General features: G+C 47.5%; 1 protein-coding gene and 1 long non-coding RNA gene across 2 annotated transcripts in view; one reads left to right on the top strand and one right to left on the bottom strand.

The window, feature by feature from the left end:
* Positions 1-26: 26 nt before the first annotated feature.
* TUBG1 (tubulin gamma 1) lies at positions 27-4,723 on the top strand. The gene is given in 11 exon segments (NM_001076255.2): positions 27-171; positions 494-606; positions 810-977; positions 1,841-1,909; positions 2,199-2,278; positions 2,701-2,827; positions 3,063-3,149; positions 3,247-3,396; positions 3,749-3,901; positions 3,985-4,146; positions 4,328-4,723. Coding segments are annotated over 11 exon segments (1,356 nt in total). The 5' UTR covers positions 27-122; the 3' UTR covers positions 4,526-4,723.
* Positions 2,276-23,672, bottom strand: part of LOC101906393 (uncharacterized) — a 41,604-nt gene continuing 20,207 nt past the window's right edge. Inside the window, exon 3 of the long non-coding RNA XR_238763.5 lies at positions 2,276-2,387. This is a non-coding gene — a long non-coding RNA (uncharacterized lncRNA). The remainder of the gene's footprint in view (positions 2,388-23,672) is intronic.

A 23,672-nucleotide genomic window follows, 5' to 3' on the forward strand; every position in this document is an offset into this window, starting at 1 on the left:
GCGTATGCGCAGTGCGACGGGCTAGCGAGCGGCGGCTTTGCTGGCGGGAGCGGCAGCATTTCTGTGGCGAGAGCGGTAGCTTTGCCGTAGAAAGCGGCTGCAACGCAGCTGCCAGAGGAGAGATGCCGAGGGAGATCATCACCCTACAGTTGGGCCAGTGCGGCAATCAGAGTGAGCGAACTTCCGGCCCCTCCACTAGCCAGGGTTTCTTAGGTTCTACGGGATCTCACTGTGGGATCCTGAATTCCATCTGCCCTTCCCAGAATCGTAGTTCTCCGAAAGGTGGGACATGCCTGACCCAGTATCCAGTTGCTCAACCCCAAGGGGCCCTCCTCTGCCCAGTCGCTGATATAGTGCCCTTTCCTCTGACACGAAAGACTCCCGAAGCTTGACTTCCTATCCCTGGACCCAGGCATTGAGTCCCCCAGCTCCTAGTTGGAACCTGCCCAGACCCAGATATCCTCTTTCTTCCCGCCCCCGTCCCTCCCGTCAGTTGGGTTCGAGTTCTGGAAACAGCTGTGCGCCGAGCATGGTATCAGCCCCGAGGGCATCGTGGAGGAGTTCGCCACCGAGGGCACTGATCGCAAGGACGTCTTTTTCTACCAGGTGCCGCCAGCGACTTAGCCAGGGCCGGTAGTGGCCCAGGGGTTCTGAAGGGAAGGGCAGTGGCTTGGTACTGGGAATCCTACTGGGCAGAGGAGCCAGGGAGGCTGGCTTGAAGAGGGAGGGAGGCAGGAACCAGGGTTGGGAGGGCTGGAGGACTGGGCAGGCCCGAGCTAATTGGGCTTCTCCTAAACTCCCCTTTACAGGCAGACGATGAGCACTACATCCCGAGGGCAGTGCTGCTGGACCTGGAGCCCAGGGTGATCCACTCCATCCTCAACTCCCCCTATGCCAAGCTCTACAACCCAGAGAACATTTACCTGTCGGAGCATGGAGGAGGAGCTGGCAACAATTGGGCCAGCGGATTCTCCCAGGTCATTTGCTGTTCCCTGTTAGAAGAACTCCACTCCTGCATGGGGACTGGCCCTATGACTTCCTAAAGAGAAGATAAACCAGATGGAGACTATATGAGTGGAGAGGGAGATGTGACTGAGGGGATTCTGAGCGAACTATGTAATAGTCATAAGACACTGCACTCGGCTCATGCCGGATGCCAGGCCATTGTTAGTGTTTTACATAAATTAACTTACCCAGACCTTCCAACAATCCTAGAGGTAGGTACTACAGGTCCACAGTCTCTGTAGGTTTCCAGAATCCAGAAAACTCTGAAACTAAAAGAGGATTTATAACTACTCATTTAGCATCAAAACCGAATCTCAATATAGATAAGCTAGTTTATAGTTTCTGTTCAACTTACTTCCACTTCTCATTCCTTTCACTACAGAAATATTAATGTATTTGGTTAGCACCCCTCAGACCCCTGCCCCACTGGTGTTCTACTTAGCTTGTGTAATACACACCATATAGCCCTCCTAGAATCTGAAATATCTGAACTCTGAAACATAATGCCCCAAGAATTTTAGATAAGGGACTGTGGACCTGTATTAGTGCCTTCATTGTACAGATTAGGAAACTGAGGTATAGAGAGATGAAGTAGCATGCCCAGAGTCACCCGACTAACTAGACCTAGAGCTAATATAGGCAGTCAGGCAGTCTGGATGTAGAGACCCTGCTCATAACCACCAGGCTGCACTACCTTTCAGTGCAAACAAAAAGGACCACTGTGTTCTGAAAAGGACTTTTAGGTACTATAAGGAGAATGGAGGGTGGCTATTCTGAGGCCAAAGTCCTTGTCCCTTAGTCCTGCCCCACTCTGATGCCCCCCATGTCTGTACAGGGAGAGAAGATTCACGAGGACATTTTTGACATAATAGACCGGGAGGCAGATGGCAGCGACAGCCTAGAGGTGAGCATCTCCGGAATGCCGGTGGGGGGCCAGCAGGGACAGCTCGGCAGCACCCTTTAGAAGCCATCTGTTAGGTGTGGGACCCTCCCTGTGCAACCTTTGCACTGCACAGAAGCCACAGGGCCTTGTTGGAAGTAATGAAGAGTCTACTAATCTGTGTGTGGGGGGTGGGGGGAAGGAAGTGGAGGAGAGGTCCTGGGAAGATAGGAGTCCAAGAAGTTATGAGATGGGTAAAATTGGAAATCCTGCCACTTGAAACCTAGATACTGACCGCCCCTTCCCCATGCAGGGCTTCGTGCTGTGTCACTCCATCGCTGGGGGAACAGGCTCTGGCCTGGGCTCCTACCTCTTAGAACGGCTCAACGACAGGTAAGTCTGTTTTGAAGGGCAGTGAGGATTTGGTTTCCCAGGTGACTGGGAGGCCCTCCAGATAAAACCTTCCCATTCACTGGAGCAGGAAAGGGCTCTTCATTCCCTGCTGTATTGAGAAAGGAAAAGTACAATGATCAGGAACCCAATCACACTCCTAGTGGTTGGAACCAGAGTCTAGAATCCCGATCTTTGATGAAGATTCAGGGAGTAAGCCTGATTCGGAGTTAGAACTCTAGGTCCTAAGATGTCTCTCTGCCCTTCCCCCCTTTTGGGTTACAGACTGCCAAAAGTCAAGTCTCCCTTCTCTGCTGTCCTGTGACCCGAACCCCAATTTCCCCATCCTGACAGTCATTAGAAACCCCAAGTTTACCAAGCCTCCAGTCTGTTGCCCTTGACCATCCTTTCTCAAACACCACTAGGTACCCCAAGAAGCTGGTGCAGACATACTCAGTGTTTCCCAACCAGGATGAGATGAGCGATGTGGTGGTCCAGCCCTACAACTCACTGCTCACGCTCAAGAGGCTGACCCAGAACGCCGACTGTGTTGTAAGTCCGGGAGTCTCCCTTACTCCAGTCCCAACCCCCGTCTATTTCATCCTTTTCATGCATTTTTAAAAGTCCCATTTTGAACCTTCCTGTGCCCCAGTCTTGTTCAAGTCTCTTTTGGATGGGTCTTTCTGGCCATGAAGCACCAGGGAAATGAAGCGTCATAGCCCAGACTCAGGCAGAGCTCCTGTACTTTCTGTCCTCCTAAATCTGACACCCTCTTCTGTCCCCCCAGGTGGTGCTGGACAACACTGCCCTGAACCGGATCGCCACAGACCGCCTGCACATCCAGAATCCCTCATTCTCCCAGATCAACCAGCTGGTGAGCCCCCTGCTCCTGGACTCCCTCCTTCCCAAAGCACCATCTAGGGAAGGGAGGCCCCCAGGACAAGGCCCATGACCCGGCACCCTGTCCCCAGGTGTCCACCATCATGTCAGCCAGCACCACCACCCTGCGCTACCCCGGCTACATGAACAACGACCTCATCGGCCTCATCGCCTCGCTTATTCCCACGCCACGGCTCCACTTCCTCATGACTGGTTACACCCCCCTCACCACGGACCAGTCGGTAAGAGCAGCCCTCAGGCCCAGCAGGCCCTGACCAGCCTTTCCCTTCTCTCTGCTGCACCCAGAGGCCCTGCTTCCTGGCTGACTTGCTCTCCTCTCCCCCTGCCTGTGGTGCCCTGCAGGGCCCAGGCTATATGGAGTCTGCTGATGCTTCTGCACAAGGCATGAATTAGCTGAGCTCGGGGGACTGAGATCTCTGATCCCTCAGTGAGGACCTGAATCTAAGGACACTCCCCAGAGAGACCAGGCTCCCCCGCGTCTGATGGGGCTGTGCGTCGCCTCGTGCTTTCTGTCCATGCATCTCTCAACTGTGCCCTGAGTGCTGGGCTGCCCTGTGGCCACTCTCCCCTCAGGTGGCCAGCGTGAGAAAGACCACGGTCCTGGATGTCATGAGGCGACTGCTGCAGCCCAAGAACGTGATGGTGTCCACAGGCCGGGATCGCCAGACCAACCACTGCTACATCGCCATCCTCAACATCATCCAGGGGGAGGTGGACCCCACCCAGGTAGGTGAAGCCCCTTTGTCCTACCCCCGGAGCCCATAGGGGTAGAGGAGAGGCTACCACCACCATTCCTGTGCCCACCCCAGGTCCACAAGAGCCTGCAGAGGATCCGGGAACGGAAGCTGGCCAACTTCATCCCCTGGGGCCCCGCCAGCATCCAGGTGGCCCTGTCCAGGAAGTCGCCCTACCTGCCTTCTGCCCACAGGGTCAGTGGGCTCATGATGGCCAACCACACCAGCATCTCCTCGGTGAGCCCCATAGTCATCTTCCTGGTGGTGCCTCATCTCTCTACAACCCTGCTGCCCTGCTTCTGGCTTTTTTTTACTGTGGGGATACCCCAGCCTTGGTTCCCTGGCTCTCTGAGTCACATGGTTCCTTGAAGTTCTCCGTGACCCCTCTCCACTCTAAATCCTTTTTGTACACCCTTAGCTCTTTGAGCGGACCTGTCGCCAGTACGACAAGCTGCGGAAGCGGGAGGCCTTCCTAGAGCAGTTTCGCAAGGAGGACATCTTCAAGGAGAACTTTGACGAGCTGGATACATCCAGGGAGATTGTGCAGCAGCTCATCGATGAGTACCACGCAGCCACAAGGCCAGACTACATCTCCTGGGGCACCCAGGAGCAGTGAGTCCTCTGGACAGGGACCCTCATCTGCCTTACTGGTTGGCCCAGGCCCCGCCTGACTGACCACCCCTCAGAGCACAGATCAGGGACCTCGCACCTCTTTCTTATCAACACACTTACCCGTACTCTCTGTTGACCTGAGGACACATGTAATCTCCTTGTGAGACTGTTTATGTTTAATAAACCACTGGATATAAATCAAGTCACTGGACTGTTTGAAGGCTTGGGGAACTGGAAGAGGGGGTGCCTGTTCTTTCTCCATCATTCTGATGGGGTCTTCCTCTACTTCCTACACCTTCAACTCTAAGCAAATGGCCTCCCCTAGCTTTTCCTTCCCCTGCTTAGTATTGGAGAACATGGGTGGGCTGACTCACCTGAGACATTCCTTTTTAGGGCAAACAGGCCCACACACACTGCCTTGCTCTCCTGACACTCTGTATCCCAGTTCCTCCCACCCTCCACCTCCCCATATGGTGACCATTCGCCAGTTTCACATTCCCACATCTGAATGTCCCATTGGTCATCACAGCAGCAGGCCTGTGGCCACCACCCCCACCACCAAGCCCTGGACAAGCAGTAGAGTCAGCCCAAATGCCTTTAATCTTGCAGGCAGGGTAGTGACAGAAAGCCAGTCCTGGAATGCCCTGGTCAGGCAGGTGGAGTCTAGGATGATCAAATCAGGAGACCAAATCCAAAGCCTGGACTATAAGTAGGGCCAAAAGTGGACCCATATCTAAGGTGCCAAAATTCAGTTATTTCAAAGGCTAAAGTTGCCTTTTTAATTAATTAATTTGCTGTGCATTAATTAATTTGCTGTGGATCTTTAGTTGCAGCATGCAAACTCTTATTTGAGGTAGGTGGGATCTAGTTCCCTGACCAGGGATTGAACCCAGGTTCCCTGCATTGGGAGCATGGAGTCTTAGCACTGGACAACAAGGGAAGTCCCAGAGCCTTCTACTTCTGGTACAAGATTGCAGGGGAGTAGTTAATACACAGTGGCCTAAGGCTTCAGGATCAAAAGAACAAAGCAGGTTGTCCGTAGACTGGTGGATTGTCAGGGCCCCTCTTAGGCCCTCATATCCCCCAAAGCTGAGGGTTGTAGTAACTTTTACATGCATGTGGACCCTGTGCCAGGTGCTCTGCATTATTTTGTTTAATCCTCAGGACAGTCCTATGAAGTAGTAAATGTTATTAACCCCATTTTGTAAATGAGGAAACAGGCTGAGTGATTAATTTACCCAGTCACCCAGCTGGTGAAGAATAGAGTTAGAGTCAAACCCTGGTTTGACTGCCTGGCATCGGTGTTCCTAACCATTGCACATCCTGCTTTTTGTGATACCTTCCTGGGCTGGTGTAGAAGAGTCCCATTTCTGGGGTCTTGGAGCTGTAGGATGGGTCCATGGTTGTCACAGGATGTGGGGACCTTGAACACCTGTGCATATTGGGCAGGTGGAGTCCAGGGAGGGAGGGGGTGTCGGCCTCAGCAGGCAGCAGGTAAACCCACCAAGCGTCCCTATCACCCCGGTCAGGGCAGTCTTCTTGCCTCACCACCCAGATGTCTGGGGCCAAACCTAGAGAACCAGGCCCTGTGGATGGGAAGGATGGTACTGGCAGGGCCCAGCAAGCAGATGAAGCACCAGCCCAAGAAAGTCCCTCTAGCTCTCCATGAAGGCTGAAGAGTCCCCTTCACTTTGGGTGAACTAGGACTTTTTCCCTCTTGCTCCCTGTTAGCCTGGGGACACACTTTTCCTTCCATGAACCACTGTATCTTTCATAAAGCTCTGGACGTAAACAAAGCGAGCAACACACAGGGCAGACCTTCATGAACAAAGGGGACGATTACAGGACTGATGCGCTGAGAATGCGCAGTCACAAGCCAGGCCCTGGGCTGCCTGAGGGTGGCAGGGAGGCTGGTCACATCAAAGCCTGTCACCACCACGGTCAAAGCATGAGCCTGTCTCTTTTGGTTGCCAGGGTCTGTAGGTGGTAGACTCAGGAGAGCCAGCCTTGTTGTCAGCCAGCTGCCTGTTCATCCAGGAGGGAAGAAGATGACTTCAGGAAAAACCAATGGGCACCGGGTCCCTTCTCAGCTCTACCTCTGACGCCTACACCCTGGATACCTTGTGTTGCTCCCGCCCTTGCCACTGACGACCTGCCTTTCATCTCCTGGGGCATCTGCAAGACTGGCTGGTGCTGAATAGGGGATCATGAGCTAGCTGGCAGATGTGGTGAGGCTGCTGTATGTGAAGAGCCAGCTGGCCCCCCTCCAGGCCACAACCATCCCAGAACCCTCCTTTGCGAGCCTAGTTAAACAGTATGGAGCCCAGAAGGGAAGGAATACCTAGGGAATCTAGAGTCAAAGTTGTATGTGGATATTACTAGCTACCGACCCAGAGGGGTGAATACCCTCCTCAGGAGGGGGAACTGGACTTAGCAAAGATGCCTCCTTTTTCTGACTGCTGAGTGTCTCAGCGCAGACTAACACCTCAATGCCAGCTTCAGAGCTGGGCCCCTCCCCCAAGGCTATTTCCAGATCACCCATCACCCCACACCAGCCCAACCCCTCCCTGTTCTTGGCCAGCAGCAAACCCCAAAGTGTGTCAACCAGAGGGCAGCGAGGAGGCCAGGTGGAAAGGGAGGGAGGCCTCTGGGATCAGGGCAGCAGGTGGTGCTGGTGAGAAAAATCCCTGCGGTCTGAGAGCCTGCCAGCCACAGAAGTGACTGTCCCTGATGAGCGACAGGACTGTTTCGGAGGAGCTGGAGCGAGCAGAATGCTCAAGCCTGGAACAGGAACCACTTCTGGACTAAAGAGATGAGAGAAATGAACAATTTATTTTATTTCAGCATTTATGTTTTGGCTGTGCTGGGTCTTCATTGCTGTGTGCGGGCTTTCTCTAGCTGCAGTGAGCAGAGACTACTCTAGTTTCAGCAAGAGGGCTTCTTGTGGTGGCTTCTCCTGTGCTTCTCCTAGAGCACAGGCTCTAGGGCTTCAGTCGTTGCAACACAAGGGTTTAGTTGCTCTGCGGCATGTGGAATTTTCCCAGACCAGGGATTGAACCTGTGTCCCCCGTATTGGCAGGCGGATTCTTAACAACTGAACCATCAGGGAAGTTCAAAGATGAGCCACTTAAAGGTAATTTTTCTAGAATACTTCAGTGTGATGTGACCACGGGGACCTTTATATGTACCTGAGACAGAGATCTAGCAATAGGAAGCACTTTAAAAACAGACTGAGGGACTTCCCTCGTGGTCCAGTGGTGAAGAATTGCCTTCCAGTGCAGGGGATGCATCAGGTTCAATCCCTGGTCAGGGAATTAAGATCCCACATGCCTTGGGGCAAATGAGCCCACATGCACTGCAACTAGAGAGAAGTCCACGGGCCACAACTAAGAGCCTGTGTGCTGCAATAAAGACCCAGCACAGCCAAAAAAAATAAATACATTCCTTAAAAAATAAAAATAGAGTGAAACTTTGAGATTGTAATTTCCAAAAATGTGTTGAGATGAAACCAGGAGGTGATGAACTCAAGGATGGGCAGGTGAGGAGAGCTGCTGCACAGAGTTGGTGAGTTAGTCTAGCAAGCCTTATTCGTGGTCTCTACCAGACACAGGTATTCTAGAAATCCCTGGAAATGGGCACTCTGCCCTAGAGAGTCAGTTAAAATCCAACACAAAGGGCTTCCCCAGTGGCTCAGTGGTAAAGAACCTGCCTGTAATGCAGATTCGGGTTCAATCCCTGGGTCAGGAAGATCCCTGGAGAAGGAAATGGCAACCCACTCCAGTATTCTTTCTTTCCCAGGAAATCCCATGGACAGAGGAGCCTGGTGGGCTATAGTCCATGGGGTTGCAAAAGAGTCGGACAGGATTGAGCAACTAAAATCCAACATACAATCCTCCCTCCAGTAATGCCCACGCCCCACCACCACCACCACCAGTCTCCAATCCCTCTTGAGGATCTGAAGCAGGTAAGGGGATGCCCTAGAAAAGTCACAAGAGCATTTAAATTGACACGCTGATTTATTAATACATCATGTGTAAGTTTAAATTACATATGGCCTGACCACTACAGTGTGAAATGATAAAATGTTCTTGCAAAGCTGCAGGCTCTGTCAATCAAGGCCTAATACTTCTGTGAGACCCTACTGGAAACACCATCTACATATCTGTGGCACTGCTGTAGTGGTAACCTTGGTCGTGGAACCCAGAAGTAGGTAGTTCTCACTAAGCTTCAATCCTCAAATCCAGTGGCACTGAATTATTAATAGGGTGACCAATTCATCCTGGTTTTAGCACTGAAAGTCTTGAGTCCCAGAAACCCCCCTCAGATTCAGTTTTAAAACTAAAATTTCCACATTTCCTCATTCCTGGGAAAACCAGGACAGCTGGTAATCCTAAATTTAAGAACACCATAGAGAATGATTGGAAAATCTCAAGGCAGTACATGTGAGTGATCAGGGCTGAGTTCAGGCCTAGTAGACATTTGTTCATAATTGAGCAAGCATTTATTAAAAATAGAGACTGGGCTTCTCTGGTGGCCCAGTGGTTAAGAATCTGCCTTGCAATGCAGGGCACACCACTTTGATCCCTGGTCCAGGAAGATCCCACATAACATGGGGTACCAAGCCTGCGTGCCATGACTACTGAGCTCTGCAACAAGAGAGGCTACTGCAGTGAGAAGCCTGTACATTGCAACTAGAGAGGAGCCCCCGTTCACTGAAACTAGAGAAAGGCCTCCTGCAGCAACGAGGACCCAGTGCAGCAAAAAATAAATAAATAAATGTATTTTTTAAAAAATACAGACCAAGTTGCCCATTAAACTTCACAATGGACCCTACCTGAGGGGGTTTCCAATTTTATCAGGAGAGAAAGAAAGTGAAAGTGAAGTCGCTCAGTCGTGTCCGACTCTGTGACCCCATGGACTGTAGCCTACCAGGATTCTCTGTCCATGGGATTTTCCATGCAAGAGTACCAGAGTGGGTTGCCATTTCCTTCTCTGGGGATCTTCCCGACCCAGGGATCGAACCCGGGTCTCCCACATTGCAGGCAGATGCTCTACCCTCTGAGCCACCAGGGAAGCTCTTATCAGGAGTGGGTAATATATAATGTGATTTTATTACATATTCATAAAATATTAATAATATAATTTTTGTATGTCATCATGTATTTTAATTAACTAACTGTCTCAAATGTAAGTTGTTAATTTTAAGTGCTGAATGTAAAATGGCACTATTCTGGGCTTCTCTGGTAGCTAAGCTGGTAAAGAATCTGCCTGCAATGCAGGACACCCCAGTTTGATTCCTCGGTCAGGAAGTTCCCCTGGAGAAGGGATAGGCTGCCCACTCCAGTATTCTTAGGCTTCCCTGGTGGCTCAGATGGTAAAGAATCCGCCTGCAATGCAGGAGACCTGGGTTCAATCGCTGGGTTGGGAAGATCCCCTGGAGGAGGGCATGACAGCCCACTCCAGTATTCTTCCCTGGAGAATCCCCATGGACAGAAGAGCCTGGCGGGCTACCAGTCCATGGGGTCACAAAGAGCTGGACACAACTGAGCGACTGAGCACACACACACACAAGCACTATTTTAAGCACTTTAAATTTATGAGCTCATGTAATTTTGACAACCATATAGATAGATATTAGCCCAATTTTACAAACAAGGAAACTGAAGCTCAGAAGAAAGTGAAGCTCTGGATCATATGGCTAGTAAGTGGTTTTTCTGTACTTGGAAAGAAAAGACAGATGTGATAAATGTCAAATATATGATAGGCTGTCAATGGCAAGAGGGAGGGTCTCATTCTGTGACACTCCAGGGAGAAGAGTAAGGACCCATGGAGGGAACCACAGAGGGGCAGGACCCAGCTTCACGGCAGGGGGACTTCTCCATGATCAACACTACCCTCGAGTGGAGTAAGTGGACACGTGGACCGTGAGTTCCCCTGCAGTGAACTCAGTCAAGTAGATTCTGCACGATGACTTGCCTGGAATGGATGGATGCCAGCAGATGGATGAGGTGACCTTAAATCCACCTTCCAGCCTTAAGGACTGTTAGGAATTTCTTAAAAGTCATTTTCTTTTATAATAACGTTTATTCATTTTTATTTTTAAAATATATTTATTTGTTCTGGGTCTTCATTGTGGCATGTGGGATCTAGGTCCCTAACCAACGATCCAACCCAGGCCCCCTGCACTGGGAGCGCAGAGTCTTAGCCCCTGGACTCCAGCTTATTTATTTTTTAAAAAACAAATCTATTAGGGGCATACCATGTACCCGAATCCTTTCCAGGAACTGGGGATACCTAGATGAATAAACTAAGGTGCTTAGAATCTCAAAAAATTCACAGCCCGAGACATCTACACAGAAGTGACAGTCTAGATGGTAAGCAAATGTCAGCAGGACCACTACAGTGTATGCTCAGTAAATATCTGTTGAATATCTGCAAGAAGGAGAGGCTGTGGGGGGTCAGTGTGGGAGTCCCACAGAGGAACAGTTGTTGACAGGGTCTTGAATTCTGAGGAAAAGCTTCCCAAGTGGAGATGTAGGAGAGGGTAGGAGGGCTGGCATGTGCAAAGGCGCAGTCTGGGCAGGGGAGTGAGGTGTAGCTCACTCTCCTCTGAAGCTCAGCCATTCCTGCCCCATCAGTAGTTTTGAGGGGACACTTGCAACAGGCAAATGAGGCCACCAGGGCTCACCTAGGACTGCACATATGGCATGGCTTGTGTGCTCAGTCCAACTCTCTGCGACCCCATGGACTGTAGCCCACCAGGCTCCTCTGTCCTTGGAATTCTCCAGTCAAGAATATTGGAGTGGGTAGCCATTTCCTTCTCTAGGGGATCTTCCCAATCAAGTGATTGAACCCATGTCTCCTGCTTGGCAGGTGGATTATTTACCACTGAACCACTTTTAGCTTCAGAAGCCCCATTTAAGGCTGAGGGGATACCAGACAGAGAAAGGAGGCTGTGGCCCAACCCAGGTATGATAGTAGGCTTCACAGAGAGAAATCAGCCAGGGTCTTTTATGCAAAGGGAACAGTTAAGGCACTGACGTCCACAGGGAAAATCATGGTAAGCACCGGGAAGAACACCTGGGAGAAGAGGGAGGCCCAAAAACAGGACTGTGGGTTTGGAAGCTTCGAAGACTCAGAGGTGCATCTGGGGAAGCAATTGGAGACCAGGTCAGGGAGATATTCCAAGACCAGGTCAGTCATGTAGGGCCTTTTATGCCATGTAGAGTTCGGACTTTATTCTCAGAGCAAAGAGGAAACCCTGAAGGCCAGCTGGGAAGCTTCAGCCACCAGCCTGCCCTTTCTAGACTTTCCCCCCCAAATGACCCCCACCCCCACCTCCTGCTTTCTTTTTTTCCCCATTATTACTTATTACAGGATGTTGCATATAGTTCCCTCTGCTATGCAATAGGACAAAGGTTAACTATTTTATATATAGTAGTTTGTATCTGTCAATCCCAAACTCTTAATTTACCCCCTTTCCTCTTGGGTAACCATGAGTTTGTCTTCTAAGTCTATGGGTCTGCCTCTGTTTCATGTATAAGTTCATTTGTGTCGTATGTTATTTTTTAATAATTTTATTTATTTTGGGTTGTGCTGGGTCTTCACTGCCGCATGGGCTTTTCTCTAGTAGAGGTGTGCAGGCGTCTCACTGTGGTGGCTTCTCTTGTCTGGGAGCACAGGTTCTAGAGCACAGACTCAACAGTTGCGGTGCACAGGCTTAGTGCTCCGTGGCATGTGGGATCTTCCTGCATCAGGGATCGAACCTGTATGTCCTGCACTGGTATGCGATTCTTTACCACTGAGCCACCAGGGAAGCCCCTGTGTCATATTATAGATTCCATGTCAAGTGATATTATATGGTCTTTTCTATATGGACCTGCTTCACTTAGTATGATAATCTCCAGATCCATCCATGTTGCTGCAAATGGCATAATTTTATTGATTTTTATGACTAAGCAGTATTCCATTGTATACATGTACCATATTTTCTTTATCCATTTGCCTGATGATGGTCATTTAGGTTGCTTCCATGTCTTGGCTACTGTAAATAGTGCTGCAATGAACATTGGGGTGTGTGTATCTTTTCTAATTAGAGTTTTCTCTAATTAGAAAAACTCTTCTAGAGTTTTCCAGAAGTGGGATTGCTGGATCATATGGCAGCTCTGTTTTTAGTTTTTCTAAGGAAACTCCATACTGTTTTCCATAGTGGCTGCACCAATTTACATTCCCACCAACAGTGTAAGAGAGTTCCTTTTTCTCCACACCCTTTCCAACATTTATTTGTAGACTTTTTGGGGGGGGGGGGGCGGCGGTGCTGCATCAGGTTGCAGCACATAAGATCTTCGGCACACAAGCTTGCAGCTCCCTGACCAGGAATCAAACCCAGGGCCCCTGCATTGGGAGTGCATAGTCTTAGCCACTGGACCACCAGGGAAGTCCCTGTAGACTTTGATATTTTTTAATTATCATTTATTTATGGCTATGCTGGGTTTTCATTGCTGTGTGCAGGATTTGTCTGGTGCGGTGAGCGTGGGATACTCTTCGTTGCGGTTCATAAGCGTCTCACTGCAGCGGCTTCTCTTGCTGCTGAGCACAGGCTTTAGGTGTCTGGGCCTCAGTAGTTGCTGCCCTTGAACTCAACAGCGCAGACGCAGTGGTTGCTTCGTGTGGGCCCGGTAAAGCGCCTGGGCTTCAGTAGTTGTGCCGTATGGACTTTGCTGCTCCACAGCATGTGGGAGCAAACCCATGTCCCCTGCATTGGCAATCAGATTCTTAACCACTGGACCACCAGAGAAGTCTCCCCTGTAGACTTTTTTTTTTTTTTTCCCCTGTAGACTTTTAAATGATGGCCATTCTGACCAGTGTAGGGTGGTACTTCATTGCAGTTTTTATTTGAATTTCTCTAGTAATTATCGATGTTGAGCATCTTTTCACTTTCCCAATGGCCATATAGATGTCTTCTTTGGAGAAATTTAGGTCTTCTGCCCATTTAAAAAATTAGTTTGTTTGCTTTTTTGATAATGAGTTGTATGAGCTGTTTGTATATTTGGGAAATTAAGCCCTTGTCAGTCACATCATTTGTAAATACTTTCTCTCATTCCACAGGTTGTCTTTTTGTTTTGTTTATGGTTTCCTCTGCTATACAAAGGTCTGATTCAGTCCCAGTTGTTTATTTTTGCTTTCATTGCTATTGCCTTGTCCACCCCCTGCTTTCTATTCCCCTCCTGTTCCCTAACTTCTTTGCAACCAATATTTGGCAAACCTAATATCAAATCTCTTGTCTATGTCCTGCCACTTCTTTCTGAAAGTGGATTCTTAGCTGCCGTTGCCAGTACACTGACGCCTGCTCTTTATCATTTTTTTCTCAGGAGCCAGGGCCGGCCCCACCCTAAGCTGCCCCAGACCAGTTCTGCTCAGTAGCCAAGCCCAGCTTCCTTCCCTTCCCCCAAGGCCTCAGATCATTCCTGGCCAGGCCCAGGCGGGCCTCCTCCGGGAGCTCAAACACAATATTCCCCTTTCTGTGTGCAGTGCACTGGCTGCACAATTTCACAGTGCTTTGTTAGTGTTATAATTGTATTTTTTCACGTAATTTCCTTTTCTAAACTCTCGAACACACCCCATGTATTCCATAAAATGCTTTGGCATTCTTGCAATAATTAAGTTCCAACAAATAAAGGTGTTTTGTAAATGTACCCTATTCCTTAGCAGTTAACTCTATAATAAGACAGATTTTTTTGGTTCATTTTTTATAGTAATCAAGAGATGTGGGTATGAAATGTGGACATTTTCTGTTAAAAATGAAAATATAAAGACAGGATACAAAATCCTTGCTACAAACTGATTTTTTTTTTTAAGTTTGAAATGATAAATTCACAGAAAAGTGCAAAGAAACACACAGTGAGGTCTTTGACACCCCCTACCCAGCCACAGGGCTTCCCAGGTGGCGCTAGTGGTATCGACCCTGCCTGCCAAAGCAGGAGATGTAAGAGACATGGGTTGTATCCCTGGGTCAGGAAGATTCCCTTGCCTGGAGAATCCCCATGGACAGAAGAGCCTGGCAGGCTACAGTCCATAAGATCATATAGAGTTGGACACGACTGAAGCGACTTACTTAGCATGCACGCATGCACCCAGCCTTGGGTTAACATCTTGCATAACTATAGTATAATATCATAACCAGGAAATTGACATTGGCACAATCCACAGAGTGTATGCAGACTTCACCAGTTATATATAGAAAACTATATGTGTATATATATATATATATATATATATAGTTAATGAATGTAAGTGTGTGTGGCCCTATGCAATTTTACATGTATACCTTAATGTAACCACCACCATAAACATGATACTTCATTATAACAACAGCCCATGACTCTCTCATGCCACCCTTTTATATCCACACTCACTCTCCCCTCAGCCTGATTTAAATATGAAAAAATATTAATGGAGCACAGAAAAATTGCCGAGAAAATTGTGGGATAATGCTTGATTTATTTTTTATTTTTACAATTTTTAGTCTTTTCCATTTTTATTCAGTGAGAATCCATTACTTTTTTAAATTAATTAACTAATTAATCTAAAATTACTTAATTAACTATTTAAAATTACTTAATTAACTAATTTGGCTGTGCCAATGGGATCTTCAGTCTTCACTGGGGCATGTAGGATCTTTTAGTTGCAATGTGCAGAATATTCAGTTGCAGCATATGAGATCAAGTTCCCTGACCACCTATCAAACCTGTGCCCCCTGCATTGGGAGCATGGAATCTTAACCACTGGACCACCAGGGAAGTCCCAAGAATCCATTACTTTATGAGAAAAATATCTTGGTGAAATTTCTAGTATACACTGTAACATTTATAATCACATGATCCCACAATTTTCAGACTGGAAGAAGACCTGGTGGATTTTAATTTATATTAAAGTTTACCAACAGATCAAAATAAGCCCTTCCCTTCCACTCATAAAAATTTTTCCATCTCCCACAGAGCAATTTACAAAGTAAAACATTCTAAGTGTTGTTCATAATTTTATCCTAGCCCGCCTTTATAAGGTTAAACTTGAACACAGTAAAAAGACATTGTTTCTATTATTTACAGATTGCATAAAAACTCATTGCAAAATGTAGAGGCATAAAATCTTGATTTATCGTTTCTCTTGATTCTGTGAACTGACTGGAAAGTTCTTTTGTTGGTCTCCTCTGGCTCACTTGGGCTATTACAGATGGCTGGAACAGCTGGAAATTCATTCCAAGTTGGCCTCATTCACAAGTCTGGCAGTTGGTGCTGAGCAGGGAGTCTCAGCTCTTCTCATGACCTCCCAACCTCCAGTAGACTAGGCGCTGATCTGGGACAGTGCTCCAAGAGGGTGTGCCCCAGTGCTCAGGTGCTTATCCTCCCAGGTTTGCGGGATGCACAGGTCTCCTGGCCGAGCCCAAGGCTGATAGGGAGTTACACAGAGGCAAGAATACTGGGAGGCAGGATTCATTAGGGGCCATCAAAAGCCATAATCTACCGCAGATATAAAGGTTTGCCCCTTTATAAGAATGTAAATATGGGCAAAATAAAATACTTCTTTGAGTCCAGTGGAAAGGCTAAGAAAGGCAATTATAAGTAATTTCTTTTTTAAAAAATTAACTTATTTATTTTTGGCTATGCTGAGTCTTATTGCTGCACATGTCCTTTCTCTAATTGCTACAAATGGAGGCTACTCTCCTGTTGTGGAGCATGGATTCTAGGGTGAACAGGCTTCAGTAGTTGTGGGACATGGGCTCAGTTTCCCCGGGGCATGTGGGATCTTCCCACACCAGGGGTCGAACTGGTGTTCCCTGCATTGCAAGGTGGATTCTTAACCACTGGACCACCAGGGAAGCCACAGCAATTTCTAATCTTCATATAACCATTATTCAATCAAGATAATAGACAAGGTCAATTTCCCCATGGTTAACTCAAGAACTAGTGCCTCATTAAGGGAGCTGAAAAATATAGTTACACAGTCAACTAGATGTTACATCCATGTATCTATTTCCATACATAGTAATATAAATAAGAAATTCTCTTAATATTTACCAAACATAGTTCAGCTATTTTTAAATTTTTGGCCACACCAACACATGTGGTATCTTAGTTCCCAGACCAGGGCCTGGTCACCTGAGCCTCCTGCGGCGGAAGTGGAGTCTTAGCCCTTGTACCACCAAGTCCCTATAAATTTTGTGTGTGTATGAGCGTGAGCTCAGTCACGCAGTTGTGTCCAACTCTTTGCCAGGCTTCTCTGGAATTTTCCATGCAAGAATACTGGAGTGGGAGTATTATGGCACTAGAGTGCCATTTCCTCCTCCAGGGGATCTTCCTGACCCAGGGATCAAACCTGGATCTCTTGCATCTCTTTATTTTTAAAAGATTTATTTTTGGAATTCCCTGGCAGTCCAGTGGCTAAGATTCTTTGATCTCACTGCAGAGGACCCAGGTCTAATCCCTGGTCAGGAATCTAAAATTCCAAAAGCTTTGCAGGGCAACCAAAAATATTTTTTAAAATAAATAAATAAAATACATAAATAAATATATTTATATAAAAATAAATAATATCTATTATTTTAGAATAAGTATTTATGAAAAATCTAATTTAAAGTTTACATTAAATATTAAAAATTATACATTAAATCAACTTTTGCCTCAGAACTAATTTCTGAAAATACAGGAAATATAAAAGGGATCAGTTCAGTTTAGTTGTTCAGTCATGTCCAACTCTTTAAGACTCCATGGACTGAAGCACGCCAGGCTTCCCTGTCCATCACCAACTCCTGGAGCTTGCTCAAACTCATGTCCACTGAGTCAGTGATGCCATCCAACCATCTCACCCTCTGTCGTCCCCTTCTCCTCCTGTCTTCAATCTTTGCCAGGATCAGGGTCTTTTCCAGTGAGTCCATTCTTCCCATCAGGTGGCCAAAGTATTGGAGTTTCAGCTTCAGCATCAGTCCTTCCAATGAATATTCAGGACTGATTTCCTTTAGGATTGACTGGTTGGATCTCCTTGCAGCCCAAGGGACTCTCAAGAGTCTTCTCCAACACCATAGTTCAAAAGCATCGATTCTTTGGTGCTCAACTTTCTTTATAGCCCAAGTCTCACATCCATACATGACTACTGGAAAAATCATAGCATAAAAGGGATATGCTTTTTAAAATTTTAATAAATATATTTCGGACGTCCCTGGTGGTCCAGTTTTTAAGAATCCACCTGCCAATGCAGGGCACACAGGTTCAATCCCTGGTCTAGGAAGATCCCACATGCAGTGGAGCAACTAATCCTGTGTGCCACACCTACTGAACCTGAGCTCGAGAGCCCAAGCTCCACAACAAGAGAAGCGACCACAATTAGAAGCTAAGCACTGCAACTAGAGAGTAGCCCCTGCTTGCCATAGCTAGAGAAAAGCCTGCATGCAGCAACAAAGACCCAGTGATGCCAAAATAAATAAAATACATAATGGATGTTTCTTTCACTGTAAAGTAGAATCAACACATGCTATACAGCTAAGTTTTGATGTGTGTTCCCTCCAAAGTTTGACTGATCCGACGGCTCCCTGAAGCATAAGACACATAGATAAGACTTAAGATCCACTGAGAATTTATTTGGAGGATCAAATGTTTCAGTCGATCTTGAGACTACAATAGTTCCTCAGACATCTGCTGTGAAGCTTGCTCCCTCGTCTGCCAGATGCTGTCTCCAGATGCACTGGCCCCTGCCCTTTTCTGTACCACATCTCTCCTTGGCTCCCTTCACTCTCCAGCCATGCTGGGCTTCCTTCAGGTTCTTCAACCAGTCAGCTCTGGCTTCCTAGCTCTCTTCACATGTCTCCTCCTCTGAGATCTCCTCGCTCCACTTCCTTCCTCTGGCTGACTCCTTATTCTTCTTGCATGTTACTTAGGTGTCACTTCCAATGAAGATTTCTGACTTTTCCATATATGTTCCACCTGCACCCTGGGGGCTTCCCAGGTGGTGCTAGTGGTAAAGGAACCCTCCTGCCAATGTAGGAGACAAGAAATGAGGTTCAATCCCTGAGTTGAGAAGATGCCCTGGAGGAGGATGTGGCAACCCACCCCAGTATTCTTGCCTGGAGAATCCCATGGACAGAGGAGCCTGGCAGGCTACAGTCCCTAGGGTAACACAGAGTGAGACGTGACTGAAGCGACTTAGCACACATGTGTTTTTGATAATGTTAGCATTCTGTACTTTCCCTGCCATAATGTCACCATATTCTGCTATTTTTTTTTTTTTTGTAAAATTAAAAAAAATTGTTGTTGTTGTTAAGCCATGTGGCATGTTAGTTCCCTGACCAGGGGTGGAACCTGTGCTCCCCGAATTGGGAGTGCAGAGTCTTAAACACTGGACCACCAGGGAAGTTCTCACACTTTATTATTTTATGTTTTTAGTTTTATTTCTTCTCCCTGAGGGCAAGGAATGACCTGTTCATTGCTGTGTCTATTGACTGACACATGGCCGGGGCACTCAGAAGTGTCCCTCGGCTGCTGCTGCTAAATGGCTTCAGTCGTGTCCGACTCTGTGCGACCCCATAGATGGCAGCCCACCAGGCTCCTCCGTCCCTGAGATTCTCTAGGCACGAACACTGGAGTGGGTTGCCATTTCCTTCTCCAATACATGCATGCATACTAAGTCGCTTCAGTTGTGTCTGACTCTGTGAGACCCCATGGACAGCAACCCGCCAGACTCCTCTGTCCATGGAATTCTCTAGGCAAGAGTACTGGAGTGGGTTGCCGTTTCCTTCTCCAGAAATGTCCCTCAAGTGAATACAAATACAACAGAAAGGAAATTAAAGAGGCACTTTCAGTAGCCATGTTCACATACTCAAGATTATGCTCTTTGCCCAAAGGTGATGCTGTCAAGTCTTGACTTATAGTCTACTTACTCATTTTTAAAAAATAATTGTATTTATTTGTTTGTTACTTTTGGTTGTGCTGGGTCTTCGCTGCTGTGCCAGACTTTCTCTAGCGGCAGCGAGAAGGGGCTACTCCCCAGTTGTGGTGCTCAGGCTTCTCACTGCGGTGGCTTCTCTTGTTGCAGAGCAAGGGCTCTAGGTGGACGGGCTTCAGTAGTTCATGCATTCAGGCTCAGCAGCTGTGGCTTGCTGACTAGAGCAAGGGCTCAGTAGTTGTGGCGCCCAGGCTTTAGCTGCCCCATAGCATATGGAATCTTCCAGGATCAGGGGTCAAACCAGAGTCCCCTGAGTTGGCAGGTGGATTCCTAGCCACTGTACCACCAGGGAAGGACTTCCCACCTTACTCCTACTTTTTAAATTAATTAATGTATCATTTTTGTTTGTGCTGGATCTTCCTTGCAGCCCGCGGGCTTTCTATAGTTGTGGGGAGAGGCCTACTCTCTAGCTGCAGCGTGTAGGCTTAGTGCTGTGACCTCTCTTGTCATGGAGCACAGGCTCTAGGTGCACGTGCTCAATAGTTGTGGCTCAGGGGCTTTGTCGCTCCACTGCATGTGGGCTCTTCCCTAACCAGGGGTCCAACTCGTGTCCCCTGCATTGCAAGGCAGATTCTTAATCACTAGACCATCAGGGAAATCCCACCTTACTGTTATTTTAAATAAAAGTCTGACCTATTCGGACTTATGAATTCCTAAACCAACACAAAGTTGAAAGCACAAAGGAGAGTGCTACTTGGGACTGTCAACTAAACGCAGTCAGGACCAGCAGGATCAGTCCGATAAGGAGAGCAGGAACAGAAGCATTGCAAAAAGTCCTCAGGAAAGGCCAACTGGCTTAGAGGAGAAGATAAGAGATTTTGGGCAGCACAGCCAAATCCAAAGCCTAGCATTCATGCAGTGCCTGGAGTCAAGGAGAAAAGACTGAATTTCATTGAGCATATACCATTTAGGAAAAAAGAGGGGCCTTCCCTGGACTCTGAGCTTGCACTGCAGGGGGCACAGGTTCCATCCCTGGCTGGGTGCTGCACGAACCCCATGGTGCAGCCAAAAATTTTTTTAAAAAATAAACCAACTATAGCTTAAGAACTTAAAAAAAAAAAAAAGAGTACATTTTACCTATTTCCATGAAAACAAATTTTTTTAATGCTTTAAGTTTGGGGACCTAGAAAAATAAGCCTGGTTATCTGGAAAATCCACTTTTCCACATGGAAAATCCCCCTCCCCCAGCCCTGGTAAAACAGTGAGGGGCTACTGATTTTCCACTGAAGGAGGCAGTATCTTGCCTCAGGGATTATTGTTGTTGTTCAGTCACTAAGTCGTGTCTGACTCCTTGTGACCCCCTGGACTACAGCATACCAGGCTTCCCAGTCCTTCACTATCTCCCAGAGTTTGCTCAAACTCATGTCTCTTGAGTCTGTGATGCTCTCTAACCATCTCATCCTCTGCTGCCCCCTTCTCCTTTTGCCTTCAATCTTTCCCAGCATTAGGATTTTTTCCAAAGAGTCTGCTCTTCACATCAGGTGGCCAAAGAACTGGAGCTTCAGCTTCAGCATCAGTCCTTCCAAGGAATATTCAGGACTGATTTCCTTTAGGATTGACTGGTTTGATCTCCTTGCAGAGTTCAAGGGACTCTCAAGAGTCTTCTCCAGCACCACAATTCAAAAGCAGCAATTTTTCAGCACTCAGCCTTCTTTACGGTCCAACTCTGACGTCTGTACACGACTACTGGAAAAACCACAGCTTTAACTATATGGACCTTTGTTGGCAAAGTGATATCTCTGCTTTTAAATACACTGTTTAGGTTTGCCTCTGGGATACCAGCCCCCTGATCACGGCTTTCCTGGCAATTGCTCCACTCTATTTCATTAATGACTCACTTCTCTGTCTCCCCGGCTGGCCCATGCATTTCTTGCAGACTGGGATAGGGTCTTTTATCTCTTCAGCCCTGATATCTACCACAGTCCTAGCACATTGTAACCGTTCAATAAACATTCATTAAACAAGTAAAAGAACAGTGTCAAGGCCATAGCTTCTACTCTCTGCCTTTCCTTTAACAAGAAGACATTAAAAGCCTTGCCGTACAATCACATAATAGCATACCCCAGGATAAATTTGTGTGTTCATCACACTGGCCTACAGATCAATAACACAGTTGACTATAATCAGCCCATTTTCAAAGAGGAGGAAAAGGAATAAGAGATGTCATTTCTGCAACTTTAGAGATTTTTTTTTCAATTTCTTTTATGCATGACTTAAGAAAAGATATCCCAGGAACTTGGCTTGAATTTCTGGATTCAAGTTGAATTTCTGATATTTGAGCCTCTGGAAATGGTCCCAATGGATACATTTATACAAGATGCCATTAGCACCTGAGTGGAAACAAACCGGTGACTAGGAGTATTTTACTTCCTACAAGATCAAATAACAGTCATGAAGCACGAACTGGATCTGTCGACGGCTGCACCAAAACAGAGAATCAGTGGACAGTACGGCAGTTCTAAGGCCCTCTCTGCAAAGTCAGCTGGGAAAGGGGGCATCAGAACTGGCACAGGGGGTAGGTCACCTATAGGGTAAAACAAAGCTGCCAACTGGATGTGTTCCCCTGAAACAGCTTTGCAGTGGCGCGCCTCGCTCAAGGAGCACAGGCTCAGCCAAGAGATGACCAGAAGGAGGAGGTGAGAAGGGAGAGAAAGCCTCGTGTGTGCATGCATGCTAAGTCACTTCAGTCATGTCTGACTCTGAGACCCTATGGACCGTAGCCTGCCAGGCTCCTCTGTCTATGAGATTTCCCAGACAAGAATACTGGAGCTGGTTGTCATGACCTCCTCCAGGGATCTTCCCAACCCAGGGATCGAACCCATGCCTCATGCATCTTTTGCATTGGCAGGCAGGTTCTTTACCGCTAGGGCTACTCAGGAACCCCCTGGGAGAGAGCCTCAGCAACACCCAACTACAGCTGGGCCAGTGAGAAAAACATTGAGTCAAACAACCCCAGAGTTTGAAAGTGATCCATTTTTCTTTTCCCAACCTACAGCCCCCACTGAGAATTCCCACTCCCACCATGTCCCAGTCTTCTTTAGGATTCTGGACCCTAGAGAGAATTGCTCCCCAGAACATTTCTCTTGCCCACTCAGATTCCGTTTCTGGAAACGGTACTATCCCATCTCATCAGCAGGGCCCCAAGGTGGAAATGAATCACACAAGACACTGGTCCCAGGGATGGTGTGGAAAAAATACCAGGTCACCTACTGCTGCTGCTGCTCCTGCTACTAAGTTGCTTCAGTCATGTCTGACTCTGTGTGACCACATAGATGGCAGCCCACCAGGCTCCCCCATTCCTGGGACTCTCCAGGCAAGAACACTGGAGTGGGTTGCCATTTCCTTCTCCAATGCATGAAAGTGAAAAGTGAAAGGGAAGTCGCTCAGTCGCGTCCAACTCTTAGCGACCCCATGGACTGCAGCCTACCCAGGCTCCTCCATCCATGGGATTTTCCAGGCAAGAGTACTGGAGTGGGGTGCCATTGCCTTCTCCCTGAGGTTCATGAAAAGGATCAAGTAGCAATGAATCTACTAGGCTTTATGTCCAAGGGCTAATGAAGGCCAGACTATGACTTCAGCTTCTAGGACATAACCACAGATGATACAGCTGAAGAGGGTCCCCCACCCACAGCCAGGGGACAGCCTTAACTGAAGCCCATGTGGCCCCTGGAACTCCATGTTACCTCACCCTCTCGTGGATTGTAAACAGACTCAGTCCTGAGAACACTGTGATACTCTGTCTTCTTTGGAACCCACTTGTGTTCAGGGAGCTCCCCAAAGTGACTCTTCTATTTCAACCAGCTCGGTTCCCTTGGACTCACATTATTTATTTCTCTATATGCACCGTAGTTGTCCCTTGCTCATTCAGTCAGTTTCTGACCACTGCCTCTAACCCACATGTGAGTACATGCCTTCAGGTACATTCCATTATCAGGAGATGCAACAGCTGTTAATCCATCGCCCTGAGCCACCAAATTGATCCTTCCTACCCTGTCATACTCCATTCACTGACATCCTTGCCCTGCGAACAGCAAGGCCCTATAAACGCAAGCATTTCTTCTGCTTCTCCTATGCCAAGAGTTCTTAACCTTTGTTGATACATGGGTCACTTTCGAGAAACTGTTACGAACTTTTCCCCAGAAAAAAATAAACATATA

Source organism: Bos taurus, chromosome 19, assembly GCF_002263795.3.
Source record: "Bos taurus isolate L1 Dominette 01449 registration number 42190680 breed Hereford chromosome 19, ARS-UCD2.0, whole genome shotgun sequence".
NCBI classification, from domain to species: Eukaryota; Metazoa; Chordata; class Mammalia; order Artiodactyla; family Bovidae; genus Bos; species Bos taurus.